The sequence below is a fragment of the Gekko japonicus genome, unplaced genomic scaffold (genome assembly GCF_001447785.1).
Source record: "Gekko japonicus isolate JY-2015 unplaced genomic scaffold, Gekko_japonicus_V1.1 scaffold1277, whole genome shotgun sequence".
NCBI classification, from domain to species: domain Eukaryota; kingdom Metazoa; phylum Chordata; class Lepidosauria; order Squamata; family Gekkonidae; genus Gekko; species Gekko japonicus.
In genome coordinates this window covers 28391-48441 of record NW_015173709.1, presented here as the reverse complement: position 1 = coordinate 48441, position 20051 = coordinate 28391, and the positions used below count along the sequence as shown (strand labels likewise).

At 46.8% G+C, this 20051-nt stretch overlaps 1 protein-coding gene across 1 annotated transcript in view; it reads left to right on the top strand.

The window, feature by feature from the left end:
* LOC107120581 (transmembrane protein FAM155B-like) overlaps positions 1 to 19357 on the top strand; it is a 54183-nt gene extending 34826 nt beyond the window's left edge. Inside the window, exon 3 of the mRNA XM_015423309.1 lies at positions 18936 to 19357. Within this exon, the coding sequence (XP_015278795.1) occupies positions 18936 to 19339 (404 nt within the window). The 3' untranslated portion in view covers positions 19340 to 19357. The remainder of the gene's footprint in view (positions 1 to 18935) is intronic.
* The last annotated feature ends 694 nt before the right edge of the window (positions 19358 to 20051 follow it).

Below are 20051 nucleotides of genomic sequence, written 5' to 3'. Positions count from 1 at the left end.
GGTTAATGAATACGGTTTTGACTTCCACCCACCTTGGCAGCCTGCTGGGAAAAAATGAATCTCCTTCAGTCTTGTTAAGCAAGCAGCCATTCTAGAACTGATAAGGATGACATGTGATAGATGCCTGCCTGCTTCCTCTTATCTCTCCCGACTCTTTGAAAAGTTCCTTGGGCAAAAAGAAAGAAAGAAAGAAATAGGGAGGAAAAAATTTACCAAGGTATTGGGGGAGTAAGGTTCCCCCCCCCCTGTTAGATGAAAGCAAGGCAAGGGGTTGAATATTCTTTCAGAGTCCTGTCTGGCCTGGTCCTATCTTGTTTGGACCATTGGTGCCACTGGTTTGGAGTTAGTAGTGGATATAGTGATGACCCTGTGCACAGGTGGCTTTAAAGGTGGGTTAGAGAGATTCACGGAGGAGTGGTCTGTCAATAACTACTAGCCATAGTGACTAATGAGAACCTCCATATTCAGAGGTTTCAGTGCTAGCAGGTAACAGCCGTAGAAGGCCTTAGCCTCCAAACAGAAGAGAGCAATGAGGGCCCCGGTCACACAGGAGGATTTGCCCCGCAAGAGGGACAGATCGGGGGCGCATCAAGCACACCGCAACATCTGGGAAGCATCACGCACCCATCCCCGATCCGTCCCTTCGGCCCGAAAATGCACATTTAAAAGGTACTAGCAACAGAGCACTACCTTCCGGATGATGTGCGGCAACTCCAGGCGTCTGGTCGGGGAAGCGCTGGTAGCCCGTCGCAGCCAGCGCCGTTCCCCATCCCACGCATGCGCACAACTGTGCTACTGCCGGTTTGCTGCACAACATTTGATCAGCTGCCAGAGCATAGAGCCGTGGGGGCACGTCAGATTGCACTCCCGCGGTTCTTTTTGCTCCGGCTCTAATTTGCCTCCTTTTGGCAGTGGATCATCCCGCTCGTTTGACCGGGATCAAGGATGATCAGGGGCCTGGGGACCAAGCCCTACGAGAAAAGTAGGGTTGCCAAGTCTGGCCCACAAGCCGGCGGTGGACTTACAAGGAGGCTCGAAGAGAGGGGAGGGAAGAAGCGTGACGTTCCTATGCCCCCTCCAGGTGACGTACACGTCAGGGATGTCAGTGACGTGCCTACATCACCCGAAAGTGACATACACATATTGGTGACATCGTGGGGGCTACACTCTGTTTTGGGGGCAAAACTCTATGGTTTGAAGCTAATTCTACCATAGAGTTTTGTCCAGAGTGTCACCAGATGTTAGGCACTTTTATGTAGTGGCCCATCACTTGTGGCCCCTCATGGATCACTGCCTTGTCGTGGCGAGGGGGCTTGCGCAGTTCAATGAAGCTGTGGGCTATGCCGTGAAGGGCCACCCAAGACGGACAGGCCACAGCAGAGAACTCAGACCAAGCGTGATCCACCTGGAGAAGGAAATGGCAACCCACTCCAGTATTTTTGCCAAGAAAACCCCATGGACAGTATCAAAAGGCTAAAAGATATGACGCCGGAAGATGAGCCCCTCAGGTCGGAAGGTGTCCAATATGCTACTGAGGAAGAGCAGAGGACAAGTACAAGTAACCCCAGAAAGAGTGAAGCGGCTGGGCCAAAGCCGAAAGGACGCTCAGTTGTGGATGTGTCTGATGGTGAAAGGAAAGTCCGATGCTGCAAAGAACAATACTGCATAGGAACCTGGAATGTAAGATCTATGAATCAAGGTAAGCTTGACGTGGTCAAAAATGAGATGGCAAGACTGAACATCGATATCCTAGGAATCAGTGAACTAAAGTGGACAGGAATGGGCGAATTTAACTCAGAAGACCATTATATCTACTACTGTGGCCAGGAATCTCGTAGAAAAAATGGTGTGGCCTTTATAGTCAACAAGAGAGTGCAAAAGGCAGTACTGGGATACAATCTCAAAAATGACAGAATGATTTCTGTCCGATTCCAAGGCAAACCATTCAACATCACAGTAATCCAAGTCTATGCCCCAACCACTGATGCAGAAGAGGCTGAAGTGGACCGGTTCTATGAAGACCTACAACACCTCCTAGAACTAACACCAAAAAATGATGTCCTCATCATCATAGGGGACTGGAATGCTAAAGTAGGAAGTCAAAAGGTAACTGGAATAACAGACAAGTTTGGCCTTGGAAAGCAAAATGAAGCAGGGCAAAGGTTAACAGAGTTTTGTCAAGAGAACACACTGGTCATAGCGAACACCCTTTTCCAACAACCTAAGAGGCGACTCTACACATGGACATCACCAGATGGGCAACACCGAAATCAGATTGACTATATAATTTGCAGTCAAAGATGGAGAAGCTCTATCCAGTCAGTAAAAACAAGACCTGGAGCTGACTGTGGTTCAGATCATGAGCTACTCATTGCAAAATTCAGACTTAAACTGAAGAAAATTGGGAAAACCACGAGGCCATTCAGGTTTGACCTAGATCGCATCCCTGATGAATATACAGTAGAGGTGAAGAATAGATTCAAGGGTCTGGATTTGATAGATAGAGTGCCTGAAGAACTATGGACGGAGGTTCGTGACATTGTACAGGAGGCAGCAATCACCACCATCCCAAAGAAAAAGAAATGTAAGAAAGCAAAGTGGCTTTCTGATGAGGCTTTACAAATAGCAGAGGAAAGAAGGAAAGCGAAAGGCAAAGGCGAAAAGGAAAGATTTACCCAACTGAACGCAGATTTCCAGAGAACAGCAAGGAGAGATAAGGAGGCCTTCCTGAATGAACAGTGCAAAGTAATAGAAGAAAACAATAGAATGGGAAGGACTAGAGATCTCTTCAAGAAAATTGGAGAAATAAAGGGAGCGTTCCATGCAAAGCTGGCCATGATAAAGGACAAAAACGGTAGGGACCTAACAGAAGCAGAAGAGATTAGGAAAAGATGGCAAGAATACACAGAAGAACTATACAAGAAAGACCTCGATGTCCTTGACAACCACGACGGTATAATCACTGACCTCGAGCCAGACATCCTGGAATGTGAAGTTAAATGGGCCTTAGAAAGCATTACTAACAACAAAGCTAGTGGAGGTGATGGTATTCCAGTTGAGCTATTCAAAGTCTTAGAAGATGATGCTGTTAAAGTGCTGCACTCAATTTGCCAGCAAATTTGGAAAACGCAACAGTGGCCACAGGATTGGAAAAGGTCAGTATACATTCCAATCCCAAAGAAGGGCAATGCCAAGGAATGCTCAAACTATCGCACAATTGCACTCATATCACACGCTAGCAAGGTCATGCTCAAGATCCTACAAGCTAGGCTTCAACAGTACGTGGATAGAGAACTGCCAGAAGTACAAGCTGGGTTTCGAAGAGGTAGAGGAACTAGAGATCAAATTTCCAACATTCGCTGGATTATGGAGAAAGCAAGAGAGTACCAGAAAAACATCTACTTCTGCTTCATTGACTATGCTAAAGCCTTTGACTGTGTGGATCACAACAAACTATGGCAGGTCCTTAAAGAGATGGGAGTACCAGACCACCTCACATGTCTCTTGAGAAACCTGTATAAGGGCCAAGAAGCGACAGTTAGAACCGGATATGGAACAACTGATTGGTTTCGCATAGGAAAAGGAGTACGACAAGGATGTATATTGTCGCCTTGCTTATTTAATATATATGCAGAGTACATCATGCGAAATGCTGGCCTAGATGAATCACAAGCAGGAATTAAGATTGCGGGGGAAAACATCAACAACCTCAGATATGCAGACGATACCACTCTGATGGCAGAAAGTGAAGAGGACCTCAAGAGCCTCTTGCTCAGGGTAAAAGAGGAGAGCGCAAAAGTGGGCTTGAAGCTCAACATCAAAAAAACTAAGATCATGGCATCCGGCCCCATGACTCCTTGGCAAATAGAAGGGGAAGTCGTGGAAGTAGTGACAGACTTCACGTTCCTGGGATCCCAGATCACCGCAGACTGTGACAGCAGTCATGAAATTATAAGACGCCTGCTCCTTGGGAGGAAAGACGCCTGCTCCTTGGGACATTGCCATTACCTTCTCCAGATGGATCATGACCCCTAATCAACTGCAAAAAATAAACAGGAACAATTCCCCCACATGTTGGAAGAAATGCGGGCAGATGGGTACGTACCTTCATTGCTGGTGGGATTGTCCGAGAATCTATCAATTTTGGAACGAGGTGAGACTTAGGGTCAACGAGATCACCTCTCAACACATTTCCTGCACTCCAGAAGTAATGCTACTGAACAAATGGGACAACTCCATCAAGACAGAGGCAAGGAACCTCACAGCAATACTTCTGGCAATGGCCAAAATAACAATAGCTGCCCTCTGGAAATCCCCCACTCCCCCAACGCTTTCAGTTTCAACGCTGGCATGACAAACTTTGGGAACAGCTCATTATGGCTAAAATAGCGGACTTACACCAGAAAACCCAACCACCAAGCAATACACTACACTTAAAGTTCATACAACGTTGGGCACCAGTTATAAATTATATGACGAAACACGAGATACTCCCCACAAATCCCAATATCACAGTTGGCTGTTTTTGTAAACTATAACAACATACCTAGTCCCTACCCTCTAATCACCCCAACACAAGTCATGATTTTCTCTAACTGTTTGGTCTCCACCACACTAGTCCTAAAGACCCTGCACAAAGGTACGCTCAATCCACCAGGTTCACTGTATGATAAATGTAGTAAATAGCTGGAACAGTGATGGTATTACTAGAAGCTGTATTTATGTTGGTTATACAACTGTCATCTTTCAGCAGTTTACATTCCTTGGTTTTTGCATGTTGTGTTATGAATGTATTGTACTGTATAAAAGAACACTGATTGGTTTAGCATAGGAAAAGGAGTACGACAAGGATGTATATTGTCGCCTTGCTTATTTAATATATATGCAGAGTACATCATGCGAAATGCTGGCCTGGATGAATCACAAGCGGGAATTAAGATTGCTGGGGAAAAGATCAACAACCTCAGATATGCAGATGATACCACTCTAATGGCAGAAAGTGAAGAGGACCTAAAGAGCCTCTTGCTCAGAGTAAAAGAGGAGAGCGCAAAAGTGGGCTTGAAGCTCAACATCAAACAAACTAAGATCATGGCATCCGGCCCCATCACTCCTTGGCAAATACAAGGGGAAGTCATGGAAGCAGAGACAGACTTCACGTTCCTGGGATCCCAGATCACTGCAAATGGTGACTGCAGCCATGAAATTAAAAGGCGCCTGGTCCTTGGGAGGAAAGTGATGGCAAACCTAGACAGCATAATAAAAAGTAGAGCCATCACTCTGCCAACAAAAGTCCATATGGTCAAAGCAGTGGTATTCCCAGTAGTAATATATGGCTGCGAGAGTTGGACCATAAGGAAGGCTTAGCGCCGAAGAATAGATTTTTTTGAATTATGGTGCTGGAGAAGACTCTTGAGAATCCCTTGGACTGCAAAGAGATCGAATCAGTCAATCCTAAAAGAAATCAACCTTGACTGTTCCCTGGAAGGACAGATACTGAAGCAGAAGCTCAAATACTTTGGCCACCAAATGAGAAGGGAGCACTCACTGGAGAAGACCCTGATGCTGGGAAAGACTGAAGGTAAAAGAAGAAAGGGATGGCAAAGGATGAGATGGTTAGACAGTGTTATTGATGCAATGAACATGAAATTAAGCAAACTCTGGAGGACAGTGGAAGACAGGAGGGCCTGGCATGATGTGGTCCATGGGGTCGCAAAGAGTCAGACTGTGCAACTGAACAACAGCATAGTGTCAGGATGAAGATGATCTTTCTCCTTACTATTTATCACTAACTTTTATCCTGACTAATAATGTTTTATAATGACTTCTCACATTCTGAAACTGATTCACTCTATCAGTATATCCTTTAGTAGAGCCAAATTGTATGCATAACTTGATTTAAAACCATAATCTTCCACTGCACAGACACTGACTAGCTGCAGATACTGAGGTTACAAAATTTAAAACATGAGACTTTCTCAGCTTCTTTTGAAATACCACTTAGTTTTAAATTCCATTTTCTTATTACATTTGAAGCCTTCTCCGAGCTAATTCTAGTTTTCTTAACTCTCAGGTTCTGATTTTAGCTCTGAAATTCCTAATTACACGTCTTTGATATTGTAAACCACTTTGAGTGATTACTGTTTTCAGAAAAGCAGTGTGTAAATATATTAAATAGATTAATGCAAACCCACTAACTTGTTTTCCCAACTGACTAAAATTTAAAAAGAAATAAATAATAAATTCAAAATTAACTATATTCAGATATCAGGGATAGAAGGCAGCCATCTTGTCAGAGCTCAGAAGCTAAACAGGATTGGTACTTGGATGGGAGACCACCAATGAAGACTGTGAAGAAGGTAATGGCAAACCATCCATGCTCCTCATTTGCCTCCAAAGCCCCTTGCTGTGCCTTGATGGCGCATATGTACTTATATTCAGATATTGATTTTATTATCTCAGTACAAAGTGATAAAATCTTGTTGGTCGTTCGTTACTGCAGACTCACCTCTTACTGATCCCCATAAGTATGACCAAACACATTAGATCTATATCTAGTCTTGCCCTCTAGAGGGCTCTTCAGAGTATTTAAAGGTTGTGACCACCACTCCCATTTTCTGTTCTCTAGGCTAAACATACAGAGTTCCTTCAATCTTTCCTTGTGATTGTAGAACTTGTTTTCCAGACCTACACCCATCTTTGTTGCCTTTCTTTGAACCAGTTCCAACTTGTCTAACAGTATTTTCTTAAAGTGTGGTGTCCTGAACTGGACTCAGTACTCCAGCTGCTGACACCTGGCTAGATAGTCCAGACCACCACGGGGAAATAAGACCCACCCCACTAGCAGTAAGACCCTTTAAAGTGTCTTCCTCTGTGTGGAGCTGCGGCTGGCAACAGCGCCTCTTTCTCCCTGCTGAAAGATTCAAAGGGCTTTCCGGCTGATTGACGGGCCACATGCTCCCCTCCAATCAGCCGAAGCCCTTTAAGTCTCTGCAGGTGGGGAGGGGAAAGGGTGGCCGTGCCCTCGGGGTGGGGTGGGGCTTGGGACTGGGCTTCCCCCACCAGCCAGCTGCCTGGCAGTGGATTGGAGCACCCAGAGGCAGGGGACCCAGACCTGGGGGCTGGCAACTCTAAGGGAAACCAAGGCACAAATATGCCCTCAGGGCAATATTCAGGTACTTTGATTTCAAGGCTACATCAAGACCACACAACAGGGTATTGTAGTTTGATTAGATTTTTAAAATCTTAGAATGATAGATGCAGAGCTGACTGTACCTGGCCGAGTCTTGTCACCAAGTTTTTCTTTTTGTGCCAGGGCTGGCCAAACTGGATGGCCATGGAATACACTGACTAGCATGCAGTTGTGTAAAACCTTCTGATGAAGAGCCAGAGCAGGCCAGGCCAAACCTTACTTACATGACCAAAGAAGTGAGCTGGTATTCAACTTTGGTTCACGAAAGACGTGTAGGGACTGTGGCCACCAAATGATGGAAGAGTGGCCATTGAAACAAGGAATAGCAGAGATTGTCTCCCAACAAGAAATCCTCTCCTTAGTTTGGCATCCTGGAATAAACTCTATCCAGAATACAATTTTTATTATTTTTCCACTTTGGTTTTCCCCAGATGCTCTGCAGGGTGCTTTGCTTTTCACTCCCTTGGATTTCTGTGCTGGTATACACATTTTTTTACATATAATGCTAATTTCCCTCCCTTTCTCTTCCACCTATTGCTTTTTGAACACCTTATACCCATCAATTGCTACATTTATCTCATGAGACTGCTCCACAAAGTCTCAGTTACCCTTATTTTGTCATATTTACCTTCCTGTAGTCAAGCTCAGTTTCTTTATTTCTCAGTACTCTGAGATTTGAAAAGCGATGGATACTTCACTCTGTCTGTAGTGCAGGAGAGGGTTGACTGAGTAGGAAAGAAGCATTCTCGCTTGGCTATAGGCTCATAAGAACATAAGAGATGCCAATGTTGGATCAGGCCAAAGGCCCATCTAGTCCAACACTCGGTCACACAGTGGCCAAAAATACCAGGTGCCATCAGGAGGTCCACCAGTGGGGCCAGGACATTAGAAGCCCTCCCACTGTTGCCCCCCCCCCAAGCACCAAGAAGACAGAGCATCACTTGCCCCAGAGCCCCTATCTATACCGTGTAGCTAATAGCTATACCTTGTGGCTAATAGCCACTGATGGACCTCTGCTCCATATGCTTATCTAATTCCCTTTTGAAGCCGTCCATGCTTGTAGCCGCCACCACTTCCTGTGGCAGTGAATTCCATGTGTTAATCACTCTTTGGGTGAAGAAGTACTTCCTTTTATCCGTTCTAACCCGACCGCTCAGCAATTTCATGGAGTGCCCACGGGTTCTTGTATTGTGAGAAAGGGAGAAAAGTACCTCTTTCTTTACCTGCTCTTTCCCATGCATAATCTTATAAACCTCGATCATGTCACCCCTCAGTCGTCTTTTCTCCAAGCTAAAGAGCCCTAAGTGCTTTAACCTTTCCTCATAGGGAAAGTGTTCCAACCCTTTTATCATTCGAGTTGCCCTTTTCTGCACTTTTTCCAAAGCTATAATATCCTTTTTAAGGTGTGGTGACCAGAACTGCACACAGTATTCCAAATGAGGTCTCACCATTGATTTATATAGGGGCATTATTATATTGGCTGATCTGTTTTCAATACCCTTCCTAATAATCCCCAGCATAGCATTGGCCTTCTTTATTGCAGTCACACACTGTCTCGACATTTTCAGTGAGTTATCCACTACAACTCCAAGATCTCTCTCTTGATCAGTCTCTGCCAGTTCAGACCCCATCAATGTGTATTTATATTTAGGATTTTTGGCTCCAATGTGCATCACCTTGCACTTGGCCACATTGAACCCCATTTGCCATGTTGACGCCCACTCGCCCATCCTTGACAGATCCCCTTGGAGTGCCTCACAATCCTCACTGGTTTTCACCACCCTGAACAACTTTGTATCATCCGCAAATTTAGCCACTTCACTGCTTACTCCCATCTCCAAATCATTAATGAACAAGTTAAAAAGCAGTGGACCAAGTACTGATCCCTGCGGTACCCCACTGCTTACCACCCTCCACTGAGAAAATTGCCCACCTACACTCACTCTCTGTTTTCTATGAACTAGCCAGTTTTTGATCCATAAAAGGACTTGTCCTTCTATCCCATGATTTTTGAGCTTACTTAGGAGCCTTTGATGAGGAACTTTATCAAAAGCTTTCTGGAAGTCAAGGTAAATAATATCTATTGGATCCCCCTTGTCCACATGTTTGTTCACCCCCTCAAAGAACACTAACAGGTTAGTGAGACAAGATCTTCCCTTACAGAAACCGTGCTGAGTCTGCCTCAATAGGTTTTGTTCATCTATGTGCCTACTAATTCTTTCCTTAATAATGGTTTCCACCAATTTACCCGGTATCGACGTCAGACTGACTGGCCTGTAATTTCCCGGATCTCCTCTGGAACCCTTTTTAAAGATGGGAGTGACATTAGCTACCTTCCAATCCTCAGGAATGGAGGCAGATTTTAAGGAAAGATTACATATCTTTGTCAGGAGATCTACAAGTTCACATTTGAGTTCTTTCAGAACTCTCGGATGTATGCCATCTGGGCCTGGTGATTTTTCAGTTTTTAAGTTGTCTATCAGTTTTAGGACCTCCTCTCTCATCACCTCAATCTGACTCAGGTCTTCCAACACCCCTCCTGAAATCAGTGGTTCTGGAGTGGGCAAGCACTTCTCATCTTCCACAGTGAAGACGGAGGCAAAAAATGCATTTAGCTTCTCAGCCATTTCCCTATCATCCTTCAATACTCCTTTTACCCCTTGGTCGTCCAAGGGCCCCACTGCCTCCCTGGCTGGTTTCCTGTTTCTAATGTATTTGAAGAAAGTTTTATTGTTGGTTTTTACGTTTTTTGCTATATGCTCCTCATATTCCCTTTTTGCCTGCCTGACCTCAGACTTGCATTTTATTTGCCATAGCCTGTGTTCCGTTTTATCAGCCTCACTGTGACTAGCTTTCCACTGCTTAAAGGAATTCTTTTTACTTTTTACAGCCTCCATTACTCTGTTTGTTAACCATGCAGGCTTTTTCCTATACCTGTTTGTGCCTTTCCTAACCTGCGGAATATATATTTTTTGAGCTTCTAGGATCGTAGTTTTAAATAGATCCCAAGCTTCCCCAATTGTTTTGACCCTTTCTACTTTTCCTTTCAGTTTCCTCCCCACGTGTCCCCTCATATCAGAGAAATTACCCCTTTTAAAGTTAAAAATGGTTGTGTGAGTCTTTTTGGCCAATTCTCTATTTGTACAAATGATGAACTCAACAACATTATGATCACTGTTTCCAAGCGGTGCAATCACTTTTACATCTCTCACCAGGTCTTGAGTGTTACTTAGGACCAAATCAAGGATCGCCTCTCCCCTGGTAGGTTCCGTGACCATCTGCTCCATAGCACAGTCATTTAGAGTGTCTAGAAACTCAATCTCTTTTTCCCGACTAGAACACATATTGACCCAATCAATGTGTGGGTAGTTAAAATCACCTATTATTACACAGTGTTTTTGTCTAGTTGCTATCTTTAAGGCATTCATCATTTTATAATCCTCCTCTATCTTTTGATCTGGTGGGCGATAACAAACTCCCAGTGTTAAGTTTCCTTTTGGCCCCCCTATTTCAACCCATAGAACTTCCAGAAGCGAATCCAATTCACTTAGCCTCTCAATCTTTCTAGACTTTATACCCTCTCTGACATACAGAGCTACCCCACCTCCAACCCTTCCCCCCCTATCCTTCCGATATAATATATAACCGGGAATCACTGTGTCCCACTGATTTTCCTCATCCCACCAAGTTTCAGAAATACCCACAATGTCTATTTTTCCCTCCGACACCAAGCACTCCAACTCCCCGATTTTACCTCGGACACTTCTAGCATTTGTATAGAAACAGCTGTAATTTCCCTTACAAGTTAAGCCTGCATCCTTCCTCTTGCTATCTCGAGTCGTTGTCCGGCAGTCCATGTCACCAGCCATGGCCTCTGTGGACAATTTCAATCCACCTCCCTGTAGAAAAGCAACCGGTACCCCCTCACCTCTCTCAGATGAGCCAACCCGAACCAGAGACTTTTCATCTCCTGTCGGCTTTCCCCCAATATTCAGTTTAAAAGCTGCTCTGCCACCTTTTTGATTTTAAGTGCCAGCAGCCTGGTTCCTTCTCGGGACAAGTGGAGACCGTCTCGCCTGTACAGCTCCCTCTTGTTCCAAAAAGTATCCCAGTGCCTAACAAACCTGAACCCTTCCCCCCTACACCATCGTCTCATCCACGCATTGAGACTCCTGATCTCTGCCTGTCTCTCCGGCCCTGCGCGTGGAACAGGTAACACTTCTGAGAAGGCTACCTTGGAGGTCCTGGACCTAAGTTTCCTGCCCAGCAGCCTAAATTTCTCCTCCAGGACCTCACGACTGCATTTCCCCACATCGTTGGTGCCGACATGCACCACGACCACTGGCTCCTCCCCAGCACTATCTACCAGCCTATCTAAAACACGCGTAATGTCCGCTACCTTCGCACCAGGCAGGCAAGTCACCATACGGTCAGTACGCGGGTTCGCCACCCAGCTGTCTACCTGCCTAAGGATCGAATCACCCACTACCAAGAGCCCCCCTCCCACCCTGCTCAGGGATGGTTCCTTGGTGCAAAAGGAGAGCCGCTCACCAGCTGGGGAAGAGGTCCCTTCTGAGGGCACATTCCCCTTATCCTCAGCACGGTGCCCTTTTTCTTCTTGACCGTCATGCTCCCTGACAGCGGCGGTGCTGCCAGATCCAGAGTGGGACATATCTATCAAGTCCCCAAGAGTGTTTTCTGTTCGCCTAACTAACTGTCTCTGCTTCTCCAGGTCAGCCACCTTGGCCTCAAGGGAGCAAACACGTTCCCTGAGAACCAGGAGCTCCTTGCACCGAGCACACACCCAAGATTTCTGTCCAGTGGGCAGATAGTCATACATGTGACACTCCGTACAAAACACTGGATAGCCCCCAACCCCCTGCTGGCATTCTGGCTTCATAATTCTTTTAAAATAAGTAAATATAATCCCCCTTTTAAAACCCTTTGGATTTATGTGGTTTTTCTTGTCGAAGTCAAATTACTTTACGGGAAAGACAAAGAGCCTGGGGCCTTGGCTTTCTGGCTCTTCTTGGGCTTCTTACAGAGCCCCTAGTCTAAGAGTCCCTAGGCTAAGAGCCACAGGCAAAGAGCCCTTTTGCTTGCCCTTCGGCTTGTGCCAGAGGCTCGTGCCTCTGGCAAGGTGCTTTCTTAAATACTGAATGCTGTCATGCCTGCCTCCGACGTGGCCTCAGAAGCAGGACTTGACAGCCAGGGACAGGAGGACTTGGCTCCTTTAACAGAAGAAACGGTAAGTCCTGAGGAGGATACCACCCAGCAAGAGCCACCTGAGGTTGATCAGGTGTTGCCGAGCACCTACCAGAATCTCCTCCACCTGTCAACAGGCTCCGAGACCGAAGGCGTCAGGAGCTGAATGAGAGGCGAAAGGCTGCACGCCTGTGTGTTCAACGTTCGCTCAGCCCTGAGTTTTGGCAGCAGCCTGGACATTGTTTCAGGGAGCTAATGAGATAATGAGCCAGCATGCTATTTCAGCAGACCTATTGCCTTGAGCAAACCGTGCTGACCAGACACTCTGTGTGACCTTGCTTCAGATCTTGCGGATTCTTCGGTTTCGACTCGATTGGTGTTTGACTTTCAGCATCTGTTTACCTGCTCCTGATTTATGGCTAACTGACCCTAAGTGTTTCCCTTACTACGACTTCCGCTCTGCCCTTATCGGACTCAGTGTGATTTATGGACTATGACTCTTGGTATGTTTTGACTGCGACTGTGTTAAACTGTTTGGGACTTGATTGTAAGGCTTTTCTGACTGAATTATTGGCTGACCCTGGACTGGCTCTCCGACCTGCTTTACTAACTGTTGTGCACTGGACCTGACCATGACAAATACTCAGCTGAAAGCAAGTAAAAAAATACCCCTCTGGCAGCTCCTTCTCCTGCTCCTGCTCAGAGCTCAGCTGGGTCTCCATGCCACTGAGCGGGCACCACCTCTCAAGCAGTGCCATTCGGGGTACAGACCTTTGGGGAAGTGAAGGCTTGAGGGTTCAAGAACGACACGAGACACAGATCTGCAGAATCTGTCTGACCCGGACTGGCTCGGCAGTGTTTTATTCACTCTCCCCTTTTCCCTTCCCCCTGCCCTGTATATCGAAAGCTACAAGCATACTCTGAACTAGAATAACTGGATGTGCTCTGCCCACAGCTCACCTTCTTATCTTTACCCGACTCTAGCCAAGTTTCTTCTCTCAGTGATCTCAGTAGATGTTTTTCTGGTACCTTGCACACTACTTCCCAATCTCCTTGTGGGAACATAGACCTCCGGGCATACCTCCAGAGGTTTGCCGTCCCCACATGCCACCCCTTTTTGTTTTTTTAGTGTGCAGCTAAGAGTGGAATTTCATCCCCAGGCTCGTCTGAGTCGGCATAAGGCCAGGTCACAGCCACCTGAAGAGGGTAGGCCCGAGTCAGGGGGCGACAAAGGGAGCTGAACAGTTGGCATAATGAAGGAAGCTTTTAAATTTTTGAATTCTTCTGCAAAGTAAACACACACAGACAGAGCACTTACAATAATAGTGTTCAGTCGATTTTGGGAAATGATGCTCAAAGAGATGGAAGTGAATAATTTCTTAATCTGTTTAACATACCGTGTGACACTATGACATTGAGAAGTTCACAGTGGCATTTAAGTTTTGATTGGGGAAAATACACTTTATTTTCCCTGCAGAGATCTGCTCTCCCTGCAGAGATCTGCAATAACAATTGAGATGGGAGGCATTTCCTTGAGATTAATGGCTGGTTAAGAGGAGTTGATGGCCCAGGTCTCGGCTGGGGGCCATTAACCACATCGGTCATTATTCTGCAGGAAATGCTCCAGGCTGAAGTCATTACTGCTAGCCTAAAAGGAAAAGGGGACAGGAGGAGCCATAGGTGTATGCTTCAGTATGTCAGGTCCTACCCTGTTTCCCCGAAAATAAGACCTACCCCAAAAATAAGCCCTAGCAGGATTTCTATGCATTTGTGGTATAAGCCCTAGTGTGTCTTCTTGAGAAAAAATAAATATAAGTGTCTTATTTTTGGGGAAACACGGTATGTTAGAACACTGCTGGGCACGGTTAGTACAGTGAACAATGCGGGCACAAGTAGTATCATTGCCACTGGCTACGTAAGGGGTGTGGATGGATAAGGTGGAGTCAGGTACTTGAGGAGTTACAGCCCCCCAATTGGGCATAGTAGCATAGTTCACTGTCATATTTGGGAAATTAGAAAACTGAGTATCTCCCGTTATATTGGCAACTGGTTTACACACAGAAATCAGACAGGTGCCCAGCAGATCTCCTGAAACCACAGAATTAGTCAAACAAAAATGTGTAACATTGGACACATTAGCAAGCCTCTCCCAGATATTGAAAGCCATCCTTTCCCTCAAAGGGGGTTGTAGAGTGTTTCCTGTGGGTACCCACAGAATACAAATAACCCAATCCCACCAAACAACTGTCCCCTCTGCTGGCTCGCCATCTCCCCAATTTTCATCCTCTTCTGCCTCAGAGTCGGTGGACTCGTAATCAGAGGAGTCGGTGGAGTCGCCATGGAGACCCTGGCAATGCATACGCCAGAGATCATGCCAAAAGCTGCAGTCAGTTATGGAGGGGGGATGGTGTTCCTCAGAAAGGGCAATGCAGCCTTGAGAGTGTTCCCACACCCGGACTAGATCTGGAGAGCCTGGCCGCTGTTGGAAAAACAGCCGAGGCTTCCACGCATCATGCTAGTCGGGGTTGCGAAACTGAAATTCTACCTTCCCCCACCCAAAGGGAGAGTCTGTGGGATCAGAATAGAACCAGACTAGACAATCTGCAACCGGCCCTTCCACCAGTTCCGGCCCGTATGGAGACTACAAAGGGTCCAGAAACTGCTGTCCAAAGACTTGATAACAGTACTCTGGGCTCCAGTTCTCAGAGTCTTCCTGTTGACTGTTGATGTATGGGAAAGCTTGCATTAGTGGGATGCAAATAGAGAATTGCAGACTAGGTGCGACCGGAATTTGCAGTAATAACCGCAAAGAGAGCAACATAGAGGTTCTTGGGTGTCAACTCCTTGCCCTGCTCCTGGAGCAGCCTCTGCGCATCGCAGATCACTCGCTTCATGGCACCCCAAGTCACCGGGGGGGCCTGCACGGTCCTCAGCCGTGGCAATGCGCTGGACGCACACACTTTACTGGAACCCAGAGAGGACCTGTGGGCGACAAAACAGAAGTATACCCTCTCCCCCAGGTCAACAAGGGGACCGGGCCCAACCAAGTGCGGTCAGGCAGAGCCCTGTAGAAAACTTCAGGCTGAGGGAGCGGTGGCCGGCTGCAATAGTGCCGGTCATAGGCTGACGAAGAGACAGCTCCAGGGATCTGAGAAAAAATTAAATGATTATAAGTGAATAAGCCCGGATGTACTTGTTACATGATCCAGGCCTGATTTGGGACGTGACCACCTTTCACCCCTTTCAGGTGTTTTTTCTAAAATAGTTTTGAAGGAGCGATTGGAGAGAACAATGTCCCAATGGGTGCAAAATTGCTGGCAGGCTTGGAAGGTATAGTCAAGGGCATTATCCGTTTTCAGCCTGGCCTGATGGCCCAGGGCTGCAAAAGTGGGAATACAGTGGGAAATGACATGAGCAGTTGTTTCACCACGCAAAGGGGTAGCCCAAAGCACACCAGGGAAAGTGTCAACAGAAACATGCACATATTTCCAAGGGGCTACATGAGTAACATCCATCTGCCAAAGTTCACAAGGACCCAGGCCATGAGGATTGACAACCCCTCAGGTCAGTGGGAAAAGCCTGCACAATGGGGGCAGGAAGCCACAATGGCCTGGACCTCCCCCAAAGGAATACCAAACTGATGGCTCTCCACAGGATCAGTGAAGAGGCCATGCACTGCCTGATCAGCCCTGCCATTCCTCTCTGTTTAGGGGCCGGGGAGGCCAGAATGACTGTGGATGTGGGCCACATAGCAGGGATGCTCCCAGACTTGCAAGAGTTGTTGTAGGGTAAGAAAAAGCGCCATGAGGTTAGCGTCCACTCTAGGGGCAACATAAGCCCCGGGGAGGCTAGAAATTAACCGGACTACATATTGAGTGTCAGCAATCAAATTGAAAGGACAGGCGTCAAAACCCTGAAAAGCTAAAATAGCAGCAGCTAGCTCGGCCCGTTGCGGGGTCGCCTGGGGGGCAGTATATTGGGTCTGCCAGACCCCGGCTTGTTGATATACAATAGCGCCTCGCTGCCTCCCCCCATCAGAAAAAACCATGGGGCCTTGTTGTATAGCTGCTGCCAGCAGGTTCGCCTGGTGGGACTGAGTACCCACTTCCTGGCACGCTTTAAGCATATCAGAAAGAGAGAGATCCTTGCCCGATCCAGTTATTAAATGGCGACACTCCTGAGTAGCGTTTTCTTTAGCTAATTTCTTCAAGAGTTCTACCTGAGCCTCTTCATTATCAATTTGACGCTTTAAAGCCTCCTGTAGTCTATTAATGAACTCAATGTAGGGCTCAGTGGCTTTTTGTCTAATACTTGAAAAAGTCTGCAGCGGCTTGCCAGAGGCTGGAACTCGCTGAAAGGCACAATAGGCACAACCAGACGAGACCTCCAAGGTAGTTGCGGGCAGGACAATTTGCTGAATGGGTTGAGCAAAGTCCCCATAGCCATAAAGTTGCTCATCTGTATAGGCACCCCTAGAGGCTAGTCCCCTAATATGACACTGTTGTTGGAATTCACTATCCCACACTACATATTGAGCTGGAGATAGAAGCATGTGGCATGTTGTTTTCCAGTCCTCTGGGACCAGTACATCATTTCTCATAATAGCCTCTAACATCCCTTGAAGATAAGTACTTTGTAACCCCATTTCTCGAGTTCCCTTTCACAATTCTGTTAAAATAGGGTAAGAAAGGGGTTTGTATTCCACTATGTTATTACCAGCATCATCTTGGTCTCTGGTGAGATGCACCGGACACACAGATAACATTTCAGAAATCTCTTTCATTTTCTCTAAGGAAGGATTCTGATTCTTTAAGTGGTCCATAGGAACACTTCGCGGAGTGGGGTGTGAGGGCGGATGATGCTTATCTGGTGGATCCACTGGTGACAGCTTCTGAGGTGTTGAGGGTAAAGACTCTAAGGGTGTTGGTGCCGAAGGCAATGTTGGTGCTGAAGGCAGGGGGGGATAAAGTGCAAGAGGTGGTGGTGGCTTGGGTAGAACTAATTGAGCCCCCTGGGAATAGGCAGGGGGGCCTCTTCACTGCATTTAAGAGAAGCCTGAGAAGAGACAGGCGCTATAGCCTCAACCGCAAACCTGCACAGATACCAGGAATGTAACACTTCCACGGGAGCCCGAGGCTCAGCCTGAAAAGTCTTCCCAATCTTTTCCCAGTCCCTAAGTTTTAGGGAACCTCAGGGTACCAAGGGCATTGTTTCTGAATTTCCAAAAGCAGTTGGGTAAGGGACGCAGAAGACACAGACCAGCCGGCCTTCTGGGCTAAAAACTAGTTCTTTCAAATGTTTCTGCTGCGGCAGTGTTAATCTTCCACCCATACTCACCAATGAAGGGGTAGTAAAAACATGACGAGGAGTACACTCAGGGGCCTATGCCAGGCGTTGGTGAGATGAAGCCTTTCCTGGGGGGTGAGGTCCTTGTTCGGGCACCACTTGAAGGCTTGAGGGTTCAAGAATGACATGAGACACAGATCTGCAGAATCTGTCTAACCCGGACTGGCTCAGCAGTGTTTTATTCACTCTCCCCTTTTCCCTTCCCCCTGCCCTGTATATCGAAAGCTACAAGCATGCTCTGAACTAGAATAACAGGATGTGCTCTGCCCACAGCTCACCTTCTTATCTTTACCCGACTCTAGCCAAGTTTCTTCTCTCAGTGATCTCAGTAGATGTTTTTCTGGTACCTTGCACACTACTTCCCAATCTCCCTGTGGGAACATAGACCTCCGGGCATGTCTCCAGAGTTTTGCCGTCCCCACAGGGAAGCCCACTGTGAATATGTGTCATTTATTCCATCACTTTTCTTTCCATTTCAGAACTTATTTCAGATGATATTATCTAGGCATCATGGTGATTTTGTGAGCGAGATGCATACTAGCTCAGTATGTAAATTGATATAAATGTTGTTACTCTTCAAGGTGCCATTGCCAACTACCAGCTGGGACCTGGAGTTCTGCTGGTACTACAGTTGATCACCAGACGACAGAGCCTGTTTCCTGAAGGAAACGGCAGCTTCCGAGAGTGTGCTCTGTGGCCTCATGTCCCCTGCTGCACTCCCTCTCTTCCACACACTCTGCCCTCCTCCAGTGACCACCCCTAAATGTCCAGGAATTTCCCATGCTGGAGTTGGCAACCCTTCATGGAGCTTCTGTTTTATTTTGTCACAACAAACTAATACGGCTACCTCTCTGCAACAACCACTGTGGTCGATACCTGAAATTCCTGTAGATTTATTTCCCTGCTGATCACTATTGGTACAAATGTCTTCGCAGAACTAGCACGGGGAAGAACAAGCTTCCCATCATACCAACAATTCAGCATCTTGAACCATTTTGGGGGAACTGGCTGATCACACAGCTCCTAGCCCATAATTTCAGTTTGAAGGGCTAGAAACGTCTTTTAAAATGCACATATCCATAATAATATTTCTCCTGCAAGAGAGATTTCTGATAGCACTTTAGAATATACATAATTTTTCTTAAGGATGGCTTAACTTGCTCTACACCTTCTCTTTTCTGTTGTGTTTTGCCAGGGTTGCTAGAGAACCAATTTCCCAACGCAGAAGCAAAGTGCTGTGATGTGCAGTGGGACTCCTGTGATCGCCAACCAGACAGCAACTACAATGCATCCACCAAATCCACGGAATCAGAGTCATTCCATAAGCAACACCATGACACTCCCCTTCACCAGCAACAGCATCACTATCATCTCTATTACCATCACCACCAGTACCACCAGCCCCACCCATCATTGCTGCCAGTTTCTGCAGGGTCTCGCCTCAGCAACAGCAAAATTCGGCTGTGTGTCCTGGTCCTTATGCTTCTCCACACCATGGTGTCCTTCTCAACTGTGCACAGCAGTGGGGCTATTGTCAATGGGGGGCTGAGCTTGGAGGCCCTTCCCACAATGGATGAGAGCCTAACAAGAGACGAGTGAACCAGAGGGGAAAGTCGACCTCCAGTCTTCTGTCCTTTTTGGGGGGGGGGGGCACATATGCTATTCCTCCAATTGGAGGCACAGGGTTGGGGGTGATGCACACATACCCACCCCCGCAGAGCAGCTCATCACGGGGCCCCCCTGTGATGAAGAGTCTCTGGTGTGCACAAGGGTGTGGCAATTCAATCTTGAGAAGGGTTCGGTTAGTAACAGGCCTGAAGCTAAGTGTCCTCAGCTTAAAGGCCCAGGGATATAATGCAAGCTGATCCTGTAACAAGAGAAGGGGCAGAGGTGGAAGAGGTAAATATCCATTGAGGGACAACTTCTCTCCTGGCCACCTGTAACGTGTGGTGTTATATGGGACAAAAATGATCTCTTCCAATGGGCAGCCTGCCCTCTTGGGAACAACAGAAATTGCTTGGCAGAGACCCTTTACCCGAGCATTTGTTCAGCTGAGCCCACAGGAACCAGGGCGAAGCATTGCTCTCCTTTCCTTCCGACACTAACGTCTGAGGCTCAGATCCTTCCCCCACCCCCAACACAAGCAGACGACCCCCTAGATATGCCTCTCTGCACTCTAGTTCAAGTCAGGATTCAAGGCAGAGATATCCTTCAACTTTGGTGACACTGGGTTTTGTGCTCCCGGAAGGGCTTCTTTTTCTGAGGTTGGGCTACATTAACCATCTTGTCCTTCAATATACTGCAAATGGCT